This window comes from Lacerta agilis, chromosome 3 (assembly GCF_009819535.1).
Source record: "Lacerta agilis isolate rLacAgi1 chromosome 3, rLacAgi1.pri, whole genome shotgun sequence".
In the NCBI taxonomy this organism is placed as follows: Eukaryota; Metazoa; Chordata; class Lepidosauria; order Squamata; family Lacertidae; genus Lacerta; species Lacerta agilis.
The window spans coordinates 88283068-88310216 of record NC_046314.1 but is presented as its reverse complement, the minus strand read 5'-3'; the positions used below and the strand labels follow the sequence as shown (position 1 = coordinate 88310216).

The 27149-nt window shown below is 39.5% G+C and overlaps 1 protein-coding gene across 3 annotated transcripts; it reads right to left on the bottom strand.

Moving 5' to 3' along the window:
* Positions 1-1367: 1367 nt before the first annotated feature.
* On the bottom strand, positions 1368-27149 carry LIN9 (lin-9 DREAM MuvB core complex component). Of its 3 annotated transcripts, none has more exons than XM_033144658.1 (15): positions 27035-27149; positions 17351-17383; positions 15471-15565; positions 14994-15098; positions 13586-13719; positions 12345-12470; positions 10438-10595; positions 8755-8888; positions 8394-8513; positions 8129-8230; positions 7774-7854; positions 6016-6141; positions 3663-3845; positions 3135-3232; positions 1368-2671 (listed from the first exon to the last, which is right to left on the bottom strand). In XM_033144658.1, the coding sequence occupies exons 1-15, from the start codon at positions 27111-27113 to the stop codon at positions 2566-2568; spliced, it is 1680 nt and encodes a 559-aa protein (XP_033000549.1). In that variant the 5' UTR covers positions 27114-27149; the 3' UTR covers positions 1368-2565. The 3 variants fall into 3 exon arrangements, with proteins under 3 accessions (XP_033000549.1, XP_033000548.1, XP_033000547.1); XM_033144657.1 differs by lacking the exon at positions 27035-27149 and adding an exon at positions 25757-25801; XM_033144656.1 differs by lacking the exon at positions 8129-8230 and having other exon boundaries at positions 27035-27148.

The following is a 27149-nucleotide window of genomic DNA, read 5'->3' as shown; positions in this document are numbered from 1 at the left end:
TAGCTTGCTTTTCAAAAATATTGTAAAAACTATATTCAGACAGGTCTTTCCATAGTTGATGTGTTGGATATTTTTCTTGTGATACTGTGATTTTAGGCTTGTGATATTTTATATGAAAGTGTGGCTTATAAATATTTAAGATAAATAATAAAATAATTCTGTCTAGCCTATACACTTTAAATTCTTACTTTTTCTCTGTCCCCCCCCCCAAGTCATTTAGTCCTTTAGTGTTGTATAACTGAAAAACAAAGGGGTTGTTCCAGGCTGTCACCATTAAAAGGGGATGCAGAGGCTGGCTGAGGATGATGCGAGTTGTAGTCCAGAACAAGAGCACCAGGTTAGGGAATTCCAGTTAATAGCACCACTGGTGGTGGTTATGTTACAGTTTGGTTTGCCTGGAGTTGACTTGGGAGAAAGACACAGTGAAGAAATTCTACTGTGAATATGACTCAAGATTGTGTATACTGAGGTACCTTTGAGAAATATACCGTACATGACATAGACCTCTCGACAGCAGCAATTATAGTAGCAATTGAAGATTAAAAGCACAAATTCTATAAAATCAAAGAGGTTATTTCACAACCAAATAAGGAGTCAGGTCCTGGGATTTCCATAGGATTGTACAAAAATACAAATTGTTCCTCTTTGTGAGAGGAGCTGAACCTTGGAAAGAAACCACATACACATTGATCTTTTCCTGACCCCATTGTCTATGAGAAAATGAAGAGGCATTTTACTACTGTTCTATTCACTAACATTGGCTCAGGGAAACACACACCCCAATAACAAAATTCAATTTTATGGTTATTTTATGCCGCCAATGGTTTTGTTTCCATAATGAAAATGTTATGTGGTAACTGACTAAAATTGGGGATATTGTACAGTGGTACCTCTGGTTACGTACTTACCGGTAATTCGTTCCGGAGGTCCGCTCTTAACCTGAAACTGTTCTTAACCTGAAGCACCACTTTAGCTAATGGGACCTCCCGCTGCCGCTGTGCCGCCAGAGCATGATTTCTGTTCTTATCCTGAAGCAAAGTTCTTAACCTGAAGCATTAGTAACCCAAGGTACCCCTGTACTAGGTCTACTATGTGGTTGCTGCTGTTTTACAATCTAGCAGCATATACATTCTATGAAATAAATATATAAATTGCAGTAAAAAATATACCAGGGGAGCCTTTGACTCCCCACAAATTGGATGAAGTTCGAAGTCCATCTAAACATTCTCCACCACCTGTGCACACACCTTTCAAATCACCAGGCAAAAATGCATTTCTGAAAATATATTAACAAAACGTTTTAAAACTATTTCAGGCCTAATGCTCATGTTTCGCAATTTTGGTAAAACATTACAACTTACATAACTCTCAATGAGAATAAAAGATTTATGCATTTCTTAAAAGAACAGGTTTTGCTAAATATAGACTCTGCAGTTAAGTTTTGAAGCAGCACAAATACACAGAATACAGAAGCATTTTTAAAACTATACAAAATTTTAAATTGAAAATAATTGTTTACATTTTCTTTTTACATTAACATACAAAAGACCTCATTTTATGAGGCATGAAAGAATCAAAACATTGCTACAGCTATCTAAAAATTCAAATCTGGAAACAATTTATTACACTGAAGCTTTACAAGTCTATTCTAAATAAACAACTCAATACACCCTTTTTACAAGATTGATACTTCTGTGTACTCAGATCTTTGCTTTTTATTTTTTTTAGGCAGTTCAGGGGACTGGCTATCTAACTGCATCGTGAACTCTGTTAATTGCTTGATAAGCAGGTATCTAGTTTAAGTTTGTGCAAACAAATCAATGGAAAAATACCAGTTATTTGTGTGAAATATCTTAACTAGAACACTTTGCCCATTATGGAGGGGGGAAAGCAAGTCATATCAATTTCTGGGAATTCAGCAGTCCTTTTCTACTCCTTCATTAGATTACTTTTATAAGTTATGATAAATAAAGACATTCGAACAATATTAACTGATTTACAGGGATTCCCAGTATCCACAAGTGTACAATAGCTACCTACCCACTCCCATTCCTTTGCATATCCTGCTGCCACGTCGCGAGAACAGGAATACACACTGCTTTTTACCAATCACAGCACTTCAGAAACTAAAATCAAAAGGCAGTGAGACACTAATACTAGGCTTTCAAGAAGAGATTGCTATGCAACCTCAGTGTCACTTCCTTCTTCAAAACAGCTCTCAATAGTTGACAGAATAGTTGCAAATAAGTTTAAAATAAAAGTATTCTTGCTTCACATTATAAGAAAACATGTCTGTATAACTTTCAGTTCAAAAACAACATACCTATGTATTTTTATAACTAAAGGTTAGCTGTTAAACAAGATACTGTATGTGCATAGCAAGTGATGAAGTCTATAGCAATGCTGGTAATTTTATGCTGGTTTCTTCAGAAGCAGTACAATGGATCTCAAAATATCCTTCTCTTTTCCTATTTCTTCTAGCAGTTAGGATATTTGGTGAAGCTTATATAAGAAGGCTTTTTCATAACTACATTCTGTACACTTGGACTAAGGGGAAGGTTTCTCTCAGTCTCTGTTGGTGTTATTTGCAGCAAAGGCATGTAGATTTCCCATCTGGCTGAGGCCACTCTGGATGTGTGCAACGTGGATCTCAACATTATTTTGAAAGCAACTAAAGAAAGAAAAAGTTTTTATTTGTCAGCATCTTTGAAATGTTCAACATACTGAATGTATTAAAGACTTTCAGTGTGTGTGTACTCTCTCTCTCTCTCTCTCTCTCACACACACACACACACACACACACACACACACACACACACACACACACATATATATCTCAAACATATTCTACTGCCCCTGCCTCAGTGAGATTTCACTGTCCCCAGCATTGGGTGTGTTCAGGACTTTTTTAAATCTGTCCTGGCTTTGGGGATATAAATGTTTTTTAACTCTTGCTGCTGTTTTAATTTTTCTAATTATTGTTATAATGTTGTGTTACAGAAAGCTTGTATGGATTTTAATATTGTTACCAGCTCACTTATTATAAGCTACCCTGGGCTCTGCGCCCCTTTTTATGGCAGATGGATATAAATACAAATAAGCACACCAATAAATAAAATACTACAAGATATTACCTGATGTTGGTGGAATCTATGGAATTCTTGATGTCGTTTAATGAATCTGTTAAAGACTTAAACTCAAAGGAGTTTAGATCCCCTCCTTCTGCTAGACACTGGAAGAAATTTTTTAAAAAACATATAGGTTCAGGAGATAAAACATGTTACAGCTGTTTACAAAATCCAAAAACTGTGGAAATTGCTCTGCCACTTTGTGCAGCCTGCTTGAAAGTGGGAGTGGGATGGGAGACTAAAGGAGGTTGCTGGACATTGATGAGGTCCCCAGAGGGTGCATAAACAGTAAGGGAGCACTATAGACTAGGTTCTGAGAAGGAAATGTAATGACAAGCCAAGTTCCTCTCTCAATATTGCTGGGGTGGTATGTATGGGGGAAGTTAGTTATTAGGGGTAGCAGACTTCCACACTTTTCTGAGACCAGCATTACTGTTTCAGCATCAGGGATCAGGCTGAGCCTTGGCAGCATCTCTCACCTCAACAGGGGGAGTGAGCATATTACAGTATGCATTTTCATTCAGTACCATTTACCTTAATCTGCAATAATATTGCTGTAAGCCTAGCAATCAAATCTGTCAGGTTTTCATTCTGAACACACGGCTGTCCTGTTGTTGATGTATTTGACTGTCTGACAATTTCCTGAGCTTCTTCTTCACATCTCCGTCTCAGATCTGTGGGATGGTCTGCTGGCTGTAGACCCTGATCAGGGGCAAGCTGGGAGATAAAATGAACATAGATCGAATTAGATTTCGTCTGCCAAGAGTTCATCCAGGTTCTATATTCTAACATTATCGATGACTTTTATTCTGTTTAAAATGGAGAGGTTATGCTATCTAATATAACAGGATATGACTGAACAAGTTTTGCATTTGAACATTTTAAAAACACCACCACACCATTAGGGACAGTAGCAGAAGATGGTAGTGTAGGAAACGAATAGAATAGACTGCAGATATGGCATGCAATTTTTAATGACCCCTACACTTTAAAAATCCCTTCAAGCAGAAAACTCACATGGAGCAGGCTGGAATAGGAGCTCTCTCCTTGCTGTGGTAGCTTTTTATTTGTGGGGAAGCAATTAAATAGCATCCCTCACCTGCAATCTCAGTTGCTACTGTCAATTCTGCCATATCAGAGACTTGCTACCTCATTCTCTTGCATGTGTATATCAGTTAAGTATTTCATTCAGTTATGTAGCAAATATGTGAAGATGTTTGTAAACAGTTGAAGGAATATCAGTCATGGTGAAGTCTCTCTCTCTCTCTCTCTCTCTCTCTCTCTCTCTCTCTCTCTGTGTGTGTGTGTGTGTGTGTGTGTGAGAGAGAGAGAGAGAGAGAGAGAGAAATGGGAACTGCAAAAAGTAAATGTTGCAGCAAGAAATGCTCAAGCCCTTAGTTTCATATGACCATGCCCTTCTCTTCTAGGATTCTGTGTTCTATTCCCCCAATTGACAGTATTCTGTGGTTACAGAACATGCTCAATCCTGTTTGTGAGTTTTGGGTGGTTTTTTTTTTTTACTCTCTTAAGGTTTCTACTAAAGACCTCTGCAAATGTAAGGCTTTGCTGAGTGTGCCAATACTGCTCTCTTCCTTTGCAGTGGCCTAATTTTGCTAAAGAAAGTAATGAAATCTTTAGAATCATATACCAACAGATATCCAGGCAGAAGTGATTTAATTATTACCATATTAATTCTCCCCCATTCTTTTCTCAAGAAATATTACAGATGGTGGAGAGCACAAGGCTTGTAGTATCTACCCACAGTGCCCGAAATTCCAATTGTTCAAGGCGCATTTTACGACAGGGAATTTCATTAGCGCAAGCAGTTTCTGAGCTCTGGGCGCAGTACTGTGCCTAATATGTTGGATTAAAACTGACACTGCTGAAGAGACCCTCTTAAGAATATTAGGGGGTGGGCAGGGGGATGACTAGACCATGTGAAAACTGAACATAAGATTTTAGCCGCAGTTCATTCATTTTCATCTTTGTATGCCTAGACATTCCGTTGTTGTGCCCATAACCTAGGTTTAAGGTCCCATTTAGCTCCTAGCTTTCATATCTCAGTTTCTAACACTGTCTACCCATTGGAGAGTGGTGCTGTATGAAACAATGCCTTAATTACTAATATGAAAGAGAATAGTTCCCCATGCCTGCAAGTCATGGCAGCATGGCATAGTGGTCAGAGTGTGGGATGTAGACCTGGGAGACCAGGGTTCAAATCCCTACTCAGACATGAAACCCACTGGGTTATCTTGGGCCAGTCACTATCTCTGTCTAACCTACTTCACAGGGTTGATGTGAGAATAAAATGGAGGAGGGAAATGTATATGCCGCCTTGAGGAACTTGGAGAAAAGAGGAGATATACAGTAAATGCAATAACAAGACTAGTTACCTAGATATTGATTGCATTATACTAGGTAGGTATTTGTGTAGTGAGAAGGGCACTCTGCTCATGCCCACATGCACTCTCTTCACTTGGCCTCGAGAGCAGGGTTTATGTTTGGTTCATATTTATTTAGCTTCCTAAATTATTTAGCCCTGTGCAATGTAACACTAATTTTCAGTAATGAGAGATAGGTTCTGTGGTTTATGCCTCCCTGTGTTTACTCCTAGTTGCAGATGTTGGCAGAGTTGAGGACATAGTGAATTGAATTCTGTATCTGTTCAGAGACACCCTTTTCTCCGGTAGTCATGCTGCGGCAGCTTTCCAGGATTCAAAACAGAAGATATTCACAGTCTTCCCCAGAAATGCCAGGAATTGAACCAGGGACACCCTTCATGTAAAACTTATGCTCTACAACTGAACTACATCAGTTTCTGAGGTTGCTATGGGTTCTCCCAATGGCTATAACACTATTTGGGGAAGATAGAATAGCAACATTTTACCTCATAACAATACTGTTGAACTTTATGTAAAACCTTGTTTAGATCCTTGTTCAGCTGTTCAAGATCTAAGACAATAGTTGCGTATCTTCTCTGAAATTCAATGCCAATAGGCATTGAGTAGGATTTCTGTGCAAAGAAAAGAGAAAGAATTAAGTGCACAAAGCAAAAACTTGTTTATTGTACATTAACTTTCTTGTGCAATTAAAGCAGGGTTTCAAAACAATTTGGTTTTCCTATGAAAATTTAATCAACAAACAAACAGAGGGTCCTTTCAAAATCAATTCCTGCAAATAAATCTGAATTTCTGATGCAGATATTTTCTGAACTGTATTACATTTTGCTTATTTTTTAAATGTTTATTACACGCTTCCCCCTATAGAAGTCCAGGGCAGCAACTGCATGCCTATTTAACTGATGGGTGCCCAATATAAGCCTGGGCTGAGTTCAGATTTAGTGCTACACACAATTTACCTGTCAGTTCTCAGTGGGATTTACTTTTGAGTATGCATGCATAGGGTTGTGTTGTAAGGTGTTTTAAATGGAGAAAGATTCCTACCAGGACTTGCTACAATTTTTTATTTGAACCGTGACAGCAAATATAAGGTCGCTCCGTGTTCATTGAATGCTCTTCCCAGGGAGGCTCGCTTGGCACCTTCATGACATCTTTTTAGGCACCAGATGAAAACATTCCCTCTTTGCTAAGGCCCTTGGCCAATTATGGCCTTTTACACTGGGGTGGGGAAGGAGTATTGGTTTTGTTTGTTATTATGTTATGTATGTTTTTATCATAATCCACCCTGCGATCCTCAGCTGAAGGATGGTATAGGAACTGAATAAACAATAATAAAAGATAGCCACAAAAGAACATCTTAGAAATATATAGTTCTTTCTTTATGTAAATACTTAGAAAAGCTGCTACTGCTCTGGTTATCTCCCGCTTGGACTACTGCAATGCACTCTACGTGGGGCTACCTTTGAAGGTGACCCGGAAACTGCAATTAATCCAGAATGCGGCAGCTAGACTGGTGACTGGGAGTGGCCGCCGGGACCACATAACACCGGTCCTGAGAGATCTGCATTGGCTCCCAGGACGTTTCCGAGCACAATTCAAAGTGTTGGTGTTGACTTTTAAAGCCCTAAATGGCCTCGGTCCTGTATACCTGAAGGAGCGTCTCCACCCCCACCGTTCAGCCCGGACACTGAGATCCAGCGCCGAGGGCCTTCTGGCGGTTCCCTCACTGCGAGAAGCAAAGCTACAGGGAACCAGGCAGAGGGCCTTCTCAGTAGTGGTGCCCGCCTTGTGGAACGCCCTCCCATCAGGGGTCAGAGAGATATACCTGTCATTTAGAAAATACCTGAAGGCAGCCCTGTTTAGGGAAGTTTTTAATTTGTGACTTTGTATTGTATTTTAATATTTGTTGGAGGCTGCCCAGAGTGGCCGGGGAGACCCAGCCAGATGGGCGGGGTATAAATAAATTATTATTATTATTATTATTATTATTATTATTATTATTATTATTATTATTATTATTACAAATTATTTTCAAGTACTCTCCCACTCTTACATAGATCTGAGAATTAAAACCTTCAAACTGAGGTTTGGAGGTTCAGGAGGATGGGGAATGGGGCCTTCAATCCAAATTCTGTTAGAGATCTTCCTTTGTTTGAACTTATTTAAACAAGGAGCATACACCTTTAAAACTCATTAAGCCCTATGTAACCTTTACAAAACAGCTGAAAAAGTATATATAGATTTACCAATTTTTCTGCTTCTGTGTTCATCTCCCTTAATTGCTTGATGTGTTCCTTCTTGATCATAAGAATCTTTGATAATCTGGTCTGCAGAAAACAAAGAAAGCATATCAGAATAAATGTAAGATCAATGGATTGTAAAATACATTATAGAAGTAGAAACTTAGCAAACTATTGTTGTACGGTAGATATAAATCAGATGACCAAGATACAAATTAAATGTACAGATGATGTAATCTGGCTTTCAAAGATTTATGGAACATCATTATAGATGTTTGACAGTCATGTAAATCGATTTTAACTTTTGGAGATGCTCAAAATCAGTACAGATAAAACTGAAAGAAAAGGATTTTACACTCACCACTTGGATAAGGAATTCTACTGGAAAACCACCTAATGTCTCACTATCTGAGCCTGAAAATTTGTTCTTCCAAGAAGACTGTCCTAGTAAAGGATCACTGTCCTATACAACAAAGAAAGTTGCCTTAAGCACTTTATTTCATTAATTCTTATATATGTATTAGTTAACTATAGAATTTATTGAAATGATACTTTAATTTGCTTCAGATGGTTTAAAATGCAGCAATTTACTGAATGAATTAAAAATTTCACTTCACGATACTTACTGTAATTGGTGACTGGAGGGAAGGTGTGTAATGTAACCGAGGAGGAGTCATAAAGAATCTAGAAGGTCTCTGTTTTTGTCCAAAGGCAGCAATTGGCATGGTTTCATGAGGTTCATTACTCTTAAGTTAGAAAGAGGAAGAAAAGTTAAGCAGCATTCACTATGATTAAGAGAATGAACTAAAGTTTTAGTAATATATTGAAAAAGAACATGTATTTTAGATATATTAATAAAGTTGACAAAAATACTATATGCCTTTTATTCTTGAATTGTCTTGTAAAATAAAATTATGACATTCATCTGGGAGAAAATAATTCATATGTTTGCAGACTTTTTTTTTTAAAAAAGTAGATATTACTTACGAGAACTTCATAATCTGGGATTGTATGCGTTCCAAGCCCTGACCTCTCAAAGGTTACTCTGTAAGTAGCATTAAGAGTGTCAACAGCATCTATCTGTCCAGTGAAGAGTCCATCATGAGCACCACGTAACCGTGCTAAAATAAAAAACAACCCCCAGTCTTAATCAGAGCATAATATTGTTGCATGCCATAGAAATCAGGCATGGCTCCCTCTGCCTTTCCAGCCTGCAGCAGTTGCATCCAGTTTCTAGCTCACATCACTCAACTCTCAACTCTGGTATTTTGTCCTTCTAATTAACAGATAGTTGAGCGAGAAAGGCCCACCCAAGTGGCACAGAGCCATTTGCTTTGTTTCCTTAATGACCCATACTTAACAGGACATTACCAGGCTGGCTATTCTAACAATTGAACCTATGCTGGATCCAGCAATTAGAAGGGTGGCTCAGGCATACAGCATCTCATAACACTGTTGTTGTTCAGTTGTTCAGTCCTTCGTGACCCCATGGACCAGAGCACGCCAGGCACCCCTATCCTTCACTGCCTCCCGCAGTTTGGCCAAACTCATGCCAGTCGCTTCGAGAACACTGTCCAACCATCTCATCCTTTGTCGTCCCCTTCTCCTTGTGCCCTCCATCTTTCCCAACATCAGGGTCTTTTCCAGGGAGTCTTCTCTTTTCATGAGGTGGCCAAAGTACTGGAGCCTCAACTTCACGATCTGCCCTTCCAGTGAGCACTCAGGGCTGATTTCTTTAAGGATGGATAAGTTTGATCATAACACTACCTCCTCCCAAGAACAAGACATCTGTCCCCAAAGCCATGGGTACAGTAGGGCTACTATTTAATGAAAGAATCATTTAATGATAGAATCTACTATTTAATGACAGAATCAGAGTTCTGCATCAACAAATTCTGTACCAGGAAAGCAGAATTCTATAGCTAGTATAGTATTGCAAATTAAGTTTTAAACTCATATATTTTCTTATTTTGCACAATTTAGTCTGATTTTCTAAATGGGAGAGGAAAAGGCAGGTGCAGGACTATGACCCCTGTCCCTATCCCAGAGAATCCTTTCTGGCTTCTAAGATTTCACATAGCCACGAAGGCTAGAAGCCTGCATTTTTCAAAATGGAAGATTAGATTATGAGGAAGTGGAATTATGTGCTTCTGAGGAATCAGAGAATACAAAGCCCTTATTATAAACATGGCAGGAAGCAAATGAAACTAGAACCTCAAATGGTGGGCATTTAAAACAAAGCTGCATTCTTGTTGTTCTATAATTCTGGACAAGGCTGGGACAGCCCATTCTAGATGGCTGGTAGAAAGACTGCTGGAACCAGCAAGCAGAAAACTCCCAATGATGTAATATCATCATGCTGTGTTAAAGAAAATAGTGGCAGACAACAGTCATGGAAGTGACAGGGGGGGGGGGTTAAAAGGAATGATGGAAGCTAGCCCTTGATTTAAAGTACATGGTCCTGTCAAAGACTAGAGAAGTTTTGCAAGAGTGTGAATTGTATCTTATGACTACTTGGGTCATTTGAAATGCCAAACCTAGGGAAGGTAATCCTGTTTACAGATGGTGTAGTACTAGCAGTGAAGATGTAAAAGCTTTACTCCTTTTAATAAACTACCGGTACATCTTCAGAATTCAACAGTAGTGTAATTTAGAGATGGGAAAAGGTACCTGTAACCTTTGTTCCTATAACTAGTGGCAACGGAATTTCTTCTGGAAGATCTTTAAATTGGGATATATCTGCCACCTTCCGCTGTTGCAACAGTCTAATTTTTTGCCGTTTCTGTTTTAATGCGGACCTTTCCTCTTCAAAGAATGCAGAAGAGCATCTGCAAAACAATTGCAATTTCTTTACTCTGTGTTCATTTATTCAAACATCTTATAGCTTTATCCTTGAAAAGTATGATAGATTGGGTTGCAACCAACAGTCACACAAGGACATCCGCTTGTGCAATGGGAGTTTTGCACTAACAGGACTTGGTTGGATAAAACCAACTGCTTTTATACACTTTATATTGAGGGGGGAAATCAGCACAACAGAAAGCAAGTGGTACACAGACTGGAAAGGTCCCCTGCAGGAGTATTGAAAATAATAGTTCATCCCTGTGTCTAAACACTAACACACAGAAACGATGGTTGTCAGTAATAAATGTAGTTAGATGCAACATGTTTATCCTTTCTTTGCAAAACTGAAGCCTGTCAAAACCAAGTGTGCACTGAAGAGAAAGAAGTAATAGCTAACTGACATCTGTACAGACAGAAGACAGTGGTTATGAGGTTGAATGCATACAATTTGGCTATCAACAGTGCAATCTTATGCATGTTTATGTAAGTCCACTGCATTCAATGGGGATTACTCCCAGAATATGTGTACATAAAACTGCAGCCCAAGGTATCTAGATTCAAATTCCTAGAGAAGGTTTCTAACCATTAGAGCTGTAAAGTACTATGATAGTTGTCTTAGAACAACTGCAAGAAGAAAGAAGCGTGCTACAGTTACAAGAAACAGTTATCCCATGGTAATGCATTTTTTTTTTTTTTTTTTGCCTTGCCTTGCCCATGGCTGAAATTCTTTCTGAATGCCGTATATGGCAAACAGACCCTGTTCCTTGGTTGCAGCTTTCTTCCTCAAGTCAGCAGGAGCTACCGGTAGTTGATTTGTGGGGCCATCCTTAAACAATTTATCAACTCCAGGCTCAACAGAATAATAATAATAATAATAATAATAATAATAATAATAATAATAATAATAATAATAATAATAAAAATAATAAAACACATCCTAAAGAAGCTAGGGAAAATGGTTTAATCCTTTAGCATCTATACTGGTTGTCTGTTATTTATGTATATTAGTATACTGTTTTTGACTTGGATACAGATTTAACATCAAAATGTAATGCTTTCTTATAAAGCTTTACTGGTCTTCATTCAGTCCATTACTCATCTTGATACCTGAATCAGATGAACGTAAGAGACAGAACCTATTCCGAAAATAAGAATTACCTTACTCAGTGGTTTCAGGTAGATGTTTAAAAATGGAGAGCAATACAGAACCCTACACAACCCCGTAACATAAATGTCAAGAAGCCAATAAGTAGTTTTCCAGTGGTATCTTCTGGAATCAAGCTTCTAGGTATGAATGGAAACACTGTGCTCCCATTTTTCAGCCCTATGCATAAGGATGTCATGGTCCATGGCACTGAAAGCTGCCAAGATACTTAACATGGTTGTGCTCTCCCAGTCCAGTATGGGGAGGGGTGGAGCATTTGGTTAGCCACTTTGAGAATAGGGTGTAGGACTAGAGGAGGCCAGTGGCCTGATCCAGTAGGCTCTTCTTATGTCCTTATATGTGCTAAGGTGTACTCCTCAAGTGCTTTGCATTCATCATCAGGCTGAAACTTGGCTACATACTCAATTACGATTATGCAACATATCTTACGTTCTTAAAATTACCCATTAAGCACCAACTTTAAAAAATGAATCATTCAGGAAACCCTTCAACAAAAACCACCACCACCAACTCCCCACAAAAACTCTACAGGCTAATGGGCCTTCAGTCTTTCAAGTTAATATTTTACCTTCGTGGCTTCCCCATTAACCGTCTGATCTTTCCCCATTCAACTCTTGTTAATTTTCTGGTTTTCAGATTGGGAAAAGATTCTTTCAGGCAAACACAGAAATCATTATCACCTTCAAAGAGTGGCCTATTAAAAACAATTGGTATTCTGTCATTATATTTTCAAGTACATTCAGAAAATGTATTATGACATGCAAACACAATTTTACCTCCATATACCTAAGACTAGAGAATTTTGCTTCTTAAACGTTTAAATTATAGTCATTTGTCAACTTGGGCTTAATATTAATTTCTTCATTTTACAGGAAAAATGTTACAACTGAAAACTAAAATGTTATAACTGAAAAATATTTTGAAGCTAATGCAGTCAATTTAGAAATGAACAAGGCATTTTTACCCCAAAAAATACACTTTCCTATTTTTTAAAACCCTGCCTTGCATAATAGTTTACAGAACCATTAAAGTCATTATTACTCTTATGACTCCAGTAACTACTATTCAGGTTGTCACCAATATATGGTAGGCAAAAATGATGATAAGAACTAGGCCAAGGTATATTTTAGCAAGAAAATAGCAACTATTTTCTTATCTCTCTTTAAAAAACTTGCTATTGCAAAACATTTTGCAGAGAAACTGATGAGCAATATTTAATTATTGTAACTGTATTAAAATCCGACAAAACCATTTTTGCCCCATTTTGCTTTAAAAAAACAAACAAGTTTCATTGCACAGCTATGAAGCAGCCATATGAAAATAAAAAGGTAAAGGTAAAGGTACCCCTGACCATTAGGTCCAGTAGTGGACGACTCTGGGGTTGCGGCGTTCATCTCGCTTTACTGGCTGAGGGAGCTGGCATTTGTTCGCAGACAGCTTCTGGGTCATGTGGCCAGCATGACCAAGCCGCTTCTGGCGAACCAGAGCAGCGCACAGAAACGCCGTTTACCTTCCCGCCGGAGTAGTACCTATTTATCTACTTGTACTTTGACATGCTTTCGAACTGTTAGGTTGGCAGGAGCTGGGAATGAGCAACGGGCGCTCACCCCGTCGCAGGGATTCGAACCGCCGACCTTCTGATTGGCAAGCCCAAGGCTCCGTGGTTTAGACTACAGTGCCAGTATATTGCTTTACAATGCTATCTTATACATGCCTACACAGAAAAAGCACCTTTGAGGTAAATGGTACTTGCTTCCATGTCTGCACAGGATTGTAATCTTAAACTAACAAATGAAAAGTCATACATACTTATCTATATTTGAGTAGAACCACTCGTAAATACACCATTTGTGTGCTTTAGGAAGTTTGAGTAAGTTACGTAGCCGCAAACCGATCTTCTGTGATGCCTTTTTGTCTGGTGTAGGCATTGTTGCAGTAAACTTCTAGATTATAATAAAAACAACAACCAGAGATTACTAATAGAAATACTAAAAGAACAGAACCACAGAATTATAGAGTGGGAAGTGACCCTGAGGGTGATCTAGTCCAACCCCCTGTAATGCAGGGATCTCAAGTAGATCATACATGACAGATGGCCACCCAACCTCTGCTTAAAAGCCTCCAAGAAACTTGGGACAAGTCTTAAGGGCAGTGCTGTGCGCTTAAAAAACCTCCAAGAAAGGAAAGTCCACGATCCTTCTTGGGAGTCTGTTCCACTCTAAAACCGCTCTTACTGTCATAAAGTTCTGCCTGATGTTTAGTTGGAATCATTTTTCTTGTAACTTGAATCTATTGGTTCAAGTCCTAGCTGAACTGTTTGCCTTAGTTTTTAGCTGCTACTTTGTTAATAGTGATTTACAGATTGTAATTGTTTTACTGATTATTTGTTAATTATTTCATATGCTTTATGCCATACTTATGAAGTTCTGTTAAGCTCTACTATGATATTGTTATTTATTGTTTGTAAGCCACTGTGGAATTCATCTGAATGAAAAGCAGCATAGAAATACAACCAATCCACTTTGCAAACCTGAGTTCATTCTGAGCTTTGGCCCACCTGACCTTCTCCTTGCAATTGTTGGCTATTTGTGAATACTATTTTCTTCGTGATTTCTCATTTCTTCCATTTTTTACATGCCCTTCATAAATCTCAGTTCATCTGTAAGCTCCTTATGCAGCCACACTGGTTTCTTTAAGTGCAGCCCACTTTTCTTTCTTGTTGGAATTATATGCCTTTGTCCCTTCAATTTTTCACCTTTAAGAGATTCCCATCCAACTTGGACTCCCTTCTCTTTGAGTATTTCTGACCATGGAATCTCAGCAAGTAGTACCTTAAGTTTTTTGAAATCAGGCTTCTTAAAGTTCAAATTGGCATGCCTGTGTATAATGAAACCCAAGAGGACATAATCAGTTCCTCCCAAGCTTCCAGGTACTTTCACTTTTTCGATCAGTTCCTTCCTGTTGGTGAGGACCAGGTCCAAGACAGATGACCTCCTTGTTGCTTCTTCCACTTGTAAGTGAGGCAATGGAGGAATTTGTTGGACCTTACATTCTTGGCAGAGTTTGAGTTCTAACAGATATTGTGGTAGTTGAAGTATCCAAAATGACTACTATATTTCTCCTTTTTGAATGTGTTTGGATTTTTGCAATAAAGTGGAAACTGAGAAGGTTTAGTTTACCTATCAATGAATGCAACAAACTTTACAAATTAACATACCTGGGGAACCATTGCAACTCTTTGATTTCTTTTGGGTGATCTTGTATTCATTTGCCTTTCCTCCTCCTCACAAAAGGACCGACTTCGTTTTGAACTTCTGAAGGGCTGGAGCAGAAAGAAAAATCTGACTCAATCAACTGAAAAGTTTCACAACACGCTTTCCTGCAATACAGCAAACCCATGATAAAAATGCAGAAGATGCTTCCTTTAATATAATCTTCTTTGATCTATGTAGCACAGTTACAGCCTTTTGTGGCCTCAAGTTTCCCTCACCTCGCTTATTTTACTTAGCTGAAAGCAAATTTACCTAAACAGCTGGCTTCCTTTCGTTGAACTGTACAGTATTCATGTAATGTCATATTTTATACTGCTACTGTGTGCTTACGAAACTAGGAAAAATGTTTATTCTTAAATAATTTAACGGCCAGAGAAAAGAAAATTAGAAGACCACTAATATAGGTCAATGTTACTCCTTACCATTTCTACAGTAGCTCCTGCATTCTTGCCTTTCCAAATGGGTGTTTTCTGCAAGGAACTGAATTTTTCATTCCATGTATTTGATAAACTTCCCTCTGTATTAAGTTATAAATCATAAATATTATTATTCCTATGTAAAATTAATATAATGTTCTGTAAAAATCCTTTACAAATCAAAATTTAAAAGTTTACAATTCTTAACCTTAAAGTTATAACCACATTGTAAAAAACCTCTGTTTAATTTTTTTAAATTATGTTATCTTTCTATTTTGAAAATGAAACTATTCTGAAAATGCAGCATGCCAATTTGTATTATTTACATGCTGAAAGCCATTAATTTCAAATTGGCATGTTTCATTTTCAAAATAGTTTTATCTTTCTATGAACCCATTTCTGCCAGAGCATTCTATGCCAAAATCCATAGGAAAGTAATGAAATATAAAAATAGAATAGCATTCAAATAGTATTTAGTTTTACTACATTTTAAAGACCAGTCTCTAAGTTTCACCCCACAGTGACCAACATCCAGCTAAGATAAACTCTATCTTAATTAGTTTTCAACATGATCTTTCAGTATATCAAAATATATCAACTTATGATTTCACCTAAGGACGACTTAGCTCGAGGCAATTTTCCTACAGATGTATTGCATCTTTTCAGACTTAAAGCTTCCATGGGGAAATATGTTTCCTCTCCCCCCTTTTTGGGAGTATGGGGTAGAGAATTAGAAATTTTGGGGAAAATTTAATTTTTGTAAGTAAAATGCTTTTAAAATAAATTAACAAATAAAATTATAGTCTATTTACACTGCTGCAAATCTCTTAGATTCAATATACAAATGTTTTAGAATAGATATTATTCCCAATTCCCAATTTTTCCATTTCAGGATCATTTGTTTGGTTTTTTTAAAACTTTTTATTTATCTTTTACAGGTATTATACAGAACAATAACTCTTTCCCGACCTCGAAACAAAATAGAAAATTCTTTCCAGTAGCACCTTAGAGACCAACTGAGTTTGTTCTTGGTATGAGCTTTCGTGTGCATGCACACTTCTTCAGATACCTGACACTTCTTTCCCGACCTGACACTGAAGAACAGATTCATACAAGAGATATAGAAAAACTATAGTTTGAAAGTCACCCTATCAAGAGATGTTAAATAAAAGTATTGATCCACAATTAGGACCATTTGTTTTTTCTGGTTGACATCTCTACTTCTGTGTAGCAAAACTGCACAGAACCATAAAGTACAAGAAATGCAGATACAACTCCATGCCTTCTGACAAGGTTGAAACTTAAAAATAAAATTAAAACCAGAGGGCTTCCTGTGTTAGTTTTAGCTGATGTGTGACTTCTCAGTAGTTTCTTTAGTTATTCTGGCTTATTTTATTATTGCTTCATCTTGTTGGATGCTATAATGTATATTTGATTCTTCTTAGCTACTTTGGATGTTTCTTTTAACAGAAGAGCAGGAAACATGTGGTTTTGATAAAAACACATTTCATTGCACACATACAGCAGAATAAATCAATATATAAATCAATATATTATGTACACATATTGGGTGATATTCAATGTTAGGCAAAGTGAACCCATTGAAATCAATGGACGTACATCTATTGATTTCAATGACTCTTTGTTGATTGTAACTTAGTTGACTATCCCTTATTATGATGTATAAATCTGACTGCGCTGCACAAAGGATTTTCTTTGCAATTTCCCCTCAATCCTTTTGGACCCAATGCCATTGTCTGTGAATGTTTTTAATCTGATCCGACTTCCCACCTAAGAATGAAGTGTTCTTTAGATATTCATTTACACCATGACTGAACTTTTACTCCCACAAGTACAAGAAATTAAAAATAAATGGTATGTCCTACCTTTCAAACTAACCAGAGCTTTTGCTGATGAACCTGAAATAAGTAAAAAAATCCAGTAAGTGAACAATATTTCCTGACAGTGGATTCACAGTTCTTTCAGCATTTATAGCTAATTTATTTTTCTTTTTTTAATATGGAAATGCCTTACAAATGTAAACAAGCTTCAGTCTGATCAGCTATTATGGCTTCCAACCCAGGAAGTATTAATTCAGGGAATATGTACTTCTGGGAAGGTCAGGATTCTCTGTGAAAACATCCTCAGCACGCTCACAAAGTATTCACCAGAGAAGTGTAGCTATGACAGCTAAGTCAAATTCAAAGTATAAAGTATAAATACCAGTTGTGTCCAATTGGTATCCCTCCACAGAGGAAGGCTCTTTGATCCAGCAGAACCTGCCATCAACAGAATAAGAACTGAGGTGATCTTTGGTAATTCGCCCTGCATATTCCACACCATCTCTCACACTGTACTGAAGGATCCATAGCAGATTTGAGCAGGTATGGCGCTGAAGGGGGTTGGCATTTGTCTGTCTTGGGAGACAATGGAGAGTGTGTGCCTTTGGGGGTGAAGTCAAACTGTTGGAAGGTTGCAGTGCCTGCTGTGGCTGTAGAGACTGATGCGGGAGAGACATGTTTTGTTGCAGCTGGGGCAGATGATGTGCTGCTGCTGCAGATGCACCATGACATTTCTTCTCTCTGTGCTTCTTGCAGCTGTCATTCTTCTTCTGGTCACTGCTGTGGACACACAACCTGACTGTCTCCAGGTACTGTGGTTGTCTGCAAGGGATTCCCACATGGTGGGGTTAATGTTGCCAGTCTTCATGTCACATTTGCAGACATCTTTGTAAATGCCAATGGGCCTAGGTTGAAGGGAAAATCTCTGAAAATCACTCCAATTCCTCATCCACTAATTTAAGTTCCCACTGGATCAAAGAATTTTCTTTTGGTGGAGGAACACCAACTAGATACAGCCCAAAAGCACATTAGCGCTAGGGTTATTTCACACATATAATGTCAATTTATTGTGTGATGGTAAAGGAACACAGACTGTGCTCCGTTGCCCTGGTCCCTTTGCTAATCCCCTAATTACTAACTTCCTGATATTCTATTCTGCATGAATACAATCTCCTCAACTATAAAGTCAAAGTAAGCAAAAAAAAAGGAAAAGCTTTCAGTAGAATGCAACATAGCAGTAATATACTGTTCATGCAGCTAAGTTGGTAGATGTGTTAAACTGGTAACCCTCTGTTCCATTATTTCACTACTACAATTTCAATATGTAAGCATCAGCACCAGCAGCTAGCAGTAAAACTGGCCTAATAAACAATTTGCATTAGGGACCTGAAACGGTTCAAACCTTGTTTTCTTTAGTTTGAAATAATGAGTTTATTTATGCAGTGTGAACATTTTTTCATGGTAAAGGTACCCCTGACCGTTAGGTCCAGTCGCAGATGACTCTAAGGCTGCGGCGCTCATCTCGCTCTATGAGAAGTGAGTATGAAGATCATGTCTTAGTTCATATCATAGGAACCTCTCCAGGCTGTTTTAATGGGAGGTGCCGCATCACTATGGCTTATTTTCGGGGTATGGCTTATTTTCGGGGAACGGCTTATATTTCGCAAATGCATAGAAATCATGCTATGGCTTATTTTATGACTATGTCTTATGTACAGAATATGTACAGAATAGGAAGGACAACTAACAGGATGAGAACTGGCAAATTAATGTTATTTATTCTTTGATAATCACCTCAATTCCTGTTATAACTTCAGGATGTAAGAAAACTATAAAATAATATACATTCTTTTAAAGTGTTTTAATTATATCTGTGACAAGGTGGTAGGCCAGGAAAACAAACACACAGCAGGGAATAAGCTTAATAGAATTGTTACAAGTATAATATTTGTAGCAGATTAGAAAGTAAGGAGCATTAGCTGTTCAGATGTTTTGCAAAGAAAAGCAAGATTTGCAGCTACTATTTTAGGACACCACCAAAATTATTGAGCTTTTTTGGGGAAACCTCCCCCCAAAATAGTGATTGTAAGTTTTGGGAGCTGTTTCTGCTGCTTTTTCCATTGCGTTGTCATACATTCAAGGTTTCTCTGACATTTTGCCAATTAGGCAATATTCCCCCTGACGCCATTTTTACACCCGAAAACCAAGACATGTCAGGAATTTTCCTGACATATGGCAAACCTATTTACTGTGGTGAATAAAACATATTCTAAACTTACTGGGTGATAACCAATGTTAGTCTTACTTACGAGTTGGTCACTGAATGGATTTAAGTCCATTGCTTTTGATAAGTCTACTATGAGTATGACTTAGCTCAGGCATGGTGAAACTTGGCCCTCCAGCTGTTTTGGGACTACAACTCCCATCATCCCTAGCTAACAGGACCAGTGGTCAGGGATGATGGGAATTGTAGTCCCAAAACAGCTGGAGGGCCAAGTTTGGCCATGCCTGAGGATATCACCAAATGTAAGATGAAAACACGAAGTGTTACAATCATTCTGAACTGTAGTTATGAACAATAGTTATGACAGAATCAGTCAAGGTTATTCCTTTCTAACAGAAGGCCTTGGCAGTATATAAACATTCTGTATTAGGAGATGCATGTATGAAAATGTCCTGCAAAGCAGTGATAAGAATGGAGACATTCCTCACTGCCTCCTTAACTACAGTAGACATGTGAGTTGCCAGAAGAAAATGCTTTAAAAGCTTTACATCACCACTGCAGTTCTCCAAATACCGGTAGACACAAAAACAGAACATGGCAATATTTCTACCGGTTAAGAACCTATTTTGATGGATAACATCACTGATTTGCTTGCCTTCATGGACAAGAAGTGAGCGATCCCAGTACATTTACAGGATAGTAAAAGAAACTGCTACTTTTCTAGATGCACATCAGCTTTTAGGGGAAAGAATGCTTTGTTGCCAAAGCTGCTGTAATTTACAAAATAAAAGGGTTCATATAAACTCTCCAACAGTCCAGTGCTATGGTTGCCTGTGCAAAGCTAAAGAATAGGACCAGGTCTATGGGATGCTGGTCCACAGAAAATTTGCAAACAGTTGTGATAAATTAATATACCCCAAACCTATCAGACTCTACTATAATGCAGCAGTTCAAGACAGTGTGCTCCAGTGGGACAGAATTAAAGTCTTAGGTGTCCCATGAATCATAGAATCATAGAGTTGGAAGAGACCACAAGGGCCAAATCTGAGTAGAGAAGGTAGGCACCAGAAGCAAAAAACGGCAAATGTTATTATTATTAGTAGTAGTTATTACATCCAAGGATCACAGAACAGTTCACAACACAAAAATGCAAATCGCAAACACATAATACATAAAAAACCCCAATAACCTCCCTTATCATAGACACATTTAAAAGGCCATTAAATGTTTAATCACACAATGGCCTGGTTTTAGAGTAATGTTTTCACCTGGCACCTAAAGTTATGTAATGAAGGCACCAGGCAAGCCTCTCTGGGGAGAGAATTCCACAAATGCAAAACCACCGCAGAAAAGGCTTGTTCTTGTGTTGCTACCTTCTGGTCCTTTCGTGGAGAGGGCACATGGAGAAGGGCTCAGATGATGATCACAGGGTCTGGGTCGGTTCAAATGAGGAGAGGCAACCCTTGAAGTATTGCAGTCCTGAGCCATTTAAGGCTTTACAAGTCAAAACCAGCCCTTTGAATTGGGCCCGGGAGCCAATTGGCAGCCAGTGCAGTTGGGCCAAGATTGGTGTAGTATGTTCAAACCGTCTTGCCCTGGTGAGCAACTTGGCCACCAAATTCTACATCAGCTGAAGTTTCCAAACCATTTTCAGAGGCAGCCCCATGTAGAATGCATTGCAGTAATCTAATTTAGAGATTACCAGAGAATAGAAGACAGAAGTTAGGCTATCTTTGTCCAGATTAGGGGCACAGCTGGGCGACAAGACAAAGCTAATAGAAGGCACCCTGTGCCATCAAGGCCACTTGAGGCTCAAGTAGCAGCAAAGAATCCGGGATTACCCCCAAGCTACGTACCTACTCTTTCAGAGGGAGTGTGACCCCATTAGGAGCAGGCAATCTCTATCCATCCAGTCTAGGGAACCACCCACTAACAGTGCTTCAGTCTTATCTGGATTGAGTTTCAGTTTGTTGGCTCTCATCCAGTCCGTTACTGAGGCAATACAATAGTCCAATTGCATCTACTGCCATACCTGCAGATGTAAAGGAGAAGTAGAGCTGTGTGCAATCCGCTTATTGCTGACAATGCACTCCAAAACTCCAGATGCTCCCACTCATCGGCTTCAAGTAGATGTTAAATAGCATAGGGGATAAAATTGAATCCTGAGGAACCCCACATTGAAGGTTCCACAGGGCAGAAGAACACTCCCTAAGCATCACCCTCTGGAAATAGCCATCCAAGTATGACCAGAACCAATGCAAAGCAGTGCTACGCACCCCCAACTCTGACAGTTGCTCCAGATGGATACTATCATTTATGGTATCAAAAGCCATTGAGAGGTCGAGGAGAATTAACAGGGACATATTTCCCCTGTTTCTCTCCCAAGAAAGGTCACCATACAGGGCAACCAAAGAAGTTTCTGTGCCAAAACCAGGCCTAAACCCCAATTGAAATGGACCAAGAAAATCAGTTTCCTCCAAGAGCATCTGGTCTGTGACTATTTCCTAAAGAACCTTGCCCAAGAAGGGGAGACTGGCAACTGGCCAGCAATTACTTAGATTTTTCTGAATCCAGGGAGAGCTTCTTAAGTAGTGGTCTTACCAATGGTTTCTTTCAAGCAGGCAGGGACCACGCCCATCACAGTACCCTCTCTGCTAGTTTTTATTAATCAAGAGGGGCAAGAGCTCAAGCGGCTTCCTTGAGTGATCCATGTACTTGTCCACATCCTCAAGCCTTACCAAGTGAAAATCATCCAACACAATAGGACTAGACAGTGCTTTGGACACCCCTTGAGAGTCATTACTGTAACAGCGGAGTAAAGATCCCTGTGGATGCAAGCGATGATGACACAAAGCAAAATCTTACTGACAACATTGATTTTCCCACTGTCCCTATGCAATGTTGTACAGTAACGATAAAAGATTGGTTTTACTCTCAAAGATTAGCCACAGGTCCCAAGACTCAGATGTTATAATGCAATACATCACACACCTGTATTTTCACAGACCACAAACAGAAGAGAGAGAGAGAGAGAGAGAGAGAGAGAGAGAGAGAGAGAGAGCAGTAAGCTAGAACAGTGTTTCCCAACCTTGTGCCTCCAGATGTTTTTGGACTACAACTCTCATCATCCCTAGCTAGCAAGACCAGTGGTCAGGGATGATGGGAATTGTAGTCTGAAAACATCTGTAGGCACAAGGTTGGGAAACACTGAGCTAGAAGCATGGCTGAGCAGATAGTCCACACACCAGTCTAGTTCAGACCCAGATGAAACCAGTTAGGAAGGCAGTAACAATTGGTATGCAATACTGCAAGAACTGTACTAGAACAACAGTCATTATTTGCCAGCACTACTGAATCACACTACCAGATTATGATCCATTGGGACTTATTTCCAAATAAATGTTTTTAGAGTCAAGGTATGAAAGTGGTTGACAAACGTTTATCTAACTACAGAAGCCTATCACTTTGTGAAGCTGATGGAGAGTGGGATGCGGAAATTTAATAGAAAGCTGTTACACCACAAATGATTGAATAAGAAGGCAATCTCAGCACTGTTTGCATTTTGTGTTTTAAAAAATAAGCATTCTAAATCAACCCCACTCCTCCCAAGTGGACTAATTAAGTTTAGTTTATGTAGCTTAATTTAACCTATTTTGCATCATTTTTTTGGCTTGGGCTAAAGGGAATTGACAGCTTTGTTCAGATGTTGATGCAGAACATCCTAACAGATGCATCTTTTGTAGAGGAAGGAACTTTTGGCTTGAATGATTATGAGTACCACTTAGCACAGGGGTCAGGAAAATTTTCAGCAGTGGGCCGGTCCACTGTCCTCAGACCTTGTGGGGGCCCCGGACTACATTTTGGAAAAAAAATATGAATGAATTCCTATGCCCCACAAATAACCCAGAGATGCATTTTAAATACAGTAAAAGGACACATTCTACTCATGTAAAAACACGCTGATTCCCGGACCATCTGCGGGCCAGATTTAGAAGGTGATTCGGCTGGATCCGGCCCCCGGGCCTTAGTTTGCCTACCCATAACTTAGCAGTTATTATTCATGTGAATGCAGCCATCACACAAACTACTTATCAGCATGGCTGCACCAACATTACTTCCTCCAGGTGGCTGTGTCCTTCAGAATGCTCTTTGGGGAATATCTGGCCTGGAACCATGTGTCCTTATAAATAAATTTCAGTTTCCTGAGCAGAAACCTGCATTTTTTTAAAAAAAATATAAAGCATTATGTTGTTCAATTCCATACTGCCAAATGATTTGTGCAATAGGTTGACAAATCAGCCAGTCTTAAATCAGTAGTCTTCTACTTTTTCAGACCAAGGACCAACGTTAACCCAAACATGCATTTGGAAACCCAGATCTTAATTTCCCCCATATATTTGAATGGTGGTAGTGCTGCTGTTGTGACCTAACTTAAATCAAGCTGCAACCTGGTAGTGGGTCCTGGCCTACCAGCTGAAGGCCAATGATCTAAATATATGCTCATACCTTGTTAATGACATGATGTTTGGAAGGTGGTTGCATGTGCTAATGAAGATATATCTTGAGTTTTCTGATTATCATGCTTGGAGTGGGGAGGAAATTTCTTCTATGTCAGAGCAGACAACAAGCTGTAATTGCCTTCCTCTAACATCTGGCTTGGGTAAGTTTCTCAAGATATTTGGGTAAGTTTCTCAAGATATTTGGTATATAGATGCACTGTGCAATTCCTTAGCAAGTGGTCATTTCTGACATGATGTTGATGCCTTCTGGTTGATGCACATGATGTTGATGCCTTCTGCTTGATGCACGTGTTTATACTTGGGATCATGCAAGTTAATAGATTAGTGTTAGTGTTAGTGCAAATAATAGGTACCTGATTCAGTATTAAACATACAAACAAATGCCTTGCATGTTCTCATTATTAAAGAATTATCATACAGGTCATTTTCATACATGCATCTCCCAGTACACAATGCTTGTATATAAACATTGTGCATTCCCACTCATTAGTCTCACCCTATGAAAAAGAAAATAAAAATAAAAAAATTCCTTCCAGTAGGACCTTAGAGACCAACTAAGTTTGTTCTTGGTATGAGCTTTTGTGTGCATGCACACTTCTTCAGATACACATTTCGTGCATGCACACGAAAGTTCATACCAAGCACAAACATAGTTGGTCTCTAAGGTGCTACTGGAAGGATTTTTTTGTTTTGTTTTGACTATGGCAGACCAACACGGCTACTTACCTGTAACTGGACCTATGAAAAGGAGTACCGGTAAGTTTAAATGATAGCCCCAAATCATATCAGACTAGAAAATACCTTTCAAAATGACCCTTACAGCTTGTCATGTTGAACCAATGGACCTACTGAGAATGACTAACATTTGATATCACCTAATACATTGAGTAAGTTTTACCAATCATAGTAAACAGTAACCAAAATAACCCAACTTCCTTGCTTTCAAATGTACAAATATAACTCAAAATAATTTTATTAATATTGTACAGTTTTCCCACATACTGATTTAGTTTATGATTTACTGTATAGCACATTAGACAAATACCATTGACTATTATAGCCTATATTCACAACACACTTCAAAGTCATTGATAGTTTGTCCATAAATGCAGTTTTATATAATTCACTGTTTTTCTTTAAGCTTCAGCTTTTGCAACATCAACACAGTTGTGAACTTGAGTGTATAGTATGTACAGTATATCACCTTGCATTATTTCTCACACATTTGAACAGATCTTTGGCCACTACCTGCATAACTACTAAATGAATTCATATGCAGTAAGATTTCATGTTTTGTATTCATTTTCTTGTTTTCATATACACAGTAATTTTCAGTTTATGTATACATGCAAAGCTACATCAATTTCCACCAATTCAACACAGAACACTATATGGAGGTCACCCAAGTGTTCCTATACCTTAGAAAGAAGTTTACAGTGACATCCACAGTATGTAACACCTCCTGTTAATACTCTGATTACCTTTTTACATAAACACAACAAAAGGTCAAGTGAATCTTGACCGGTCTCAGGGTGAATTTCTGTGGCAGCTCCAAATCCTTCATATAAGAAATGCATCAGAGGACATGCATTATTTTTATGTTGATAATATGAGCCACCATTCTTCTGTATCGAGTGCTTACTCACTCTTTTTTTATTTGCTTACATTGGCACACCACCCTATAGTAGAACTCTCGGAGCAGTTTACCTGTGAAGTTGCTTTACACTTTTGAGCTGAGAAACACTGTGCCTTCCATCTGCCAGATTCAACGAAAATGCTTCCTCATGAAGCTATATACTTGTTTTTGCTTCCCTGGACAACCTGAATGCCCCCCCCCCCCACATACATGGAACTTCTCAATATACCATGCCACAATTTTCCATGGTGCATCATACATAGCAAGCCAGCTCTAGGAAGCATATTCAACCCTGCCAAGTGATCAGCCACAAAACCAGTGCTTTTTTTCTAAAAAAATCTTTAGGGGTACTCTCATTTTCCTACTCATATTGAAATACTGCCCCTCAATGAGGCCAAACTTAGATTCACATAATGTTTAGGGGTATGCGTACCCCTGCGTACCCTCCAGAAAAAAGCACTGCACAAAACAATGCCTCACCACTACCTTGGTTCCAAATTCAGTGGTTGCTAAATTACTAGTTGACATACACAAGAGAAACTACAATATGGACCTCGCCTATGTCACTTTCACTATCCTGCTGCTATGGACAAGAGGAGAGTGAAAAACAATGCCTTATTTATCCTGGTTAAGTTAAGAAACTATCTTCCTAAGCAGCAGGACGTTCCGTAGTGAAAAAGGGTGAGCACCTCAACCACCCGCAAAGCATCGAAGGCTAGTGTCATGTCAAACCCCCGGAGCAGGATGCCCATGGCGGGTCAGAGACCTCCCCAACTGCGCTGTGGTGGTTGCTGTACCCTTTATTTCCACTGCCTCTCCCGGAGAGGTGCAATGTCAGTGGCAGCCACCTGCCCTACACGCAACACTTCGCTGCCCGGCCTAGGGAAGCTTCCAAGCCTCCCTTTCAGCCCCGGGCACTGCCCCGGCCTGCACCAAGACTGGGGGTGCAGGGTGCGGCTCACCCCCGACAGGAGAAGTGGAGGTTATATAACAGCGGCTTCCGGCCCTGCTCTGCTGGCCTCTCCCCGCCACCGCCTCCCGAAGACGGCAGCGCCGGGGTGCGGGCAGAGGGGAGGCCACTGGAGAGCTGCACTAGGCCGGGCACTGAGGGAGGAGGAGACTGTGGTTCCGGCCCCGCACAGCTCCCACAACAACAGCAGCAGCGGCAGCAGCAAAAGCAGCAGCAGCAGCGAGCGCCGCCGGCAGCAGGAGCGACCAGGGCGGCTCAGGGCCGGGCGAAAGGGAGCAGGCGGAAGGTCCTGTCCCCGGGACCGCCCTTTGAGGAGCTGCGGCGGAGGAAGGGGCCGAGCGGCGGGACGGAGCTAGGGGCGCCGCGGGTCGCTACTCACTCTCGTCAGGCAGCTGATCCAACTCCGCCATCTTGAAGGAGCCGCGCCGCTTTTTCAAAGGCTGCCTGTCGCGGTGCATTGTGGGGGAGGAGACGGAGTCCTCCAGCCCGCCTGG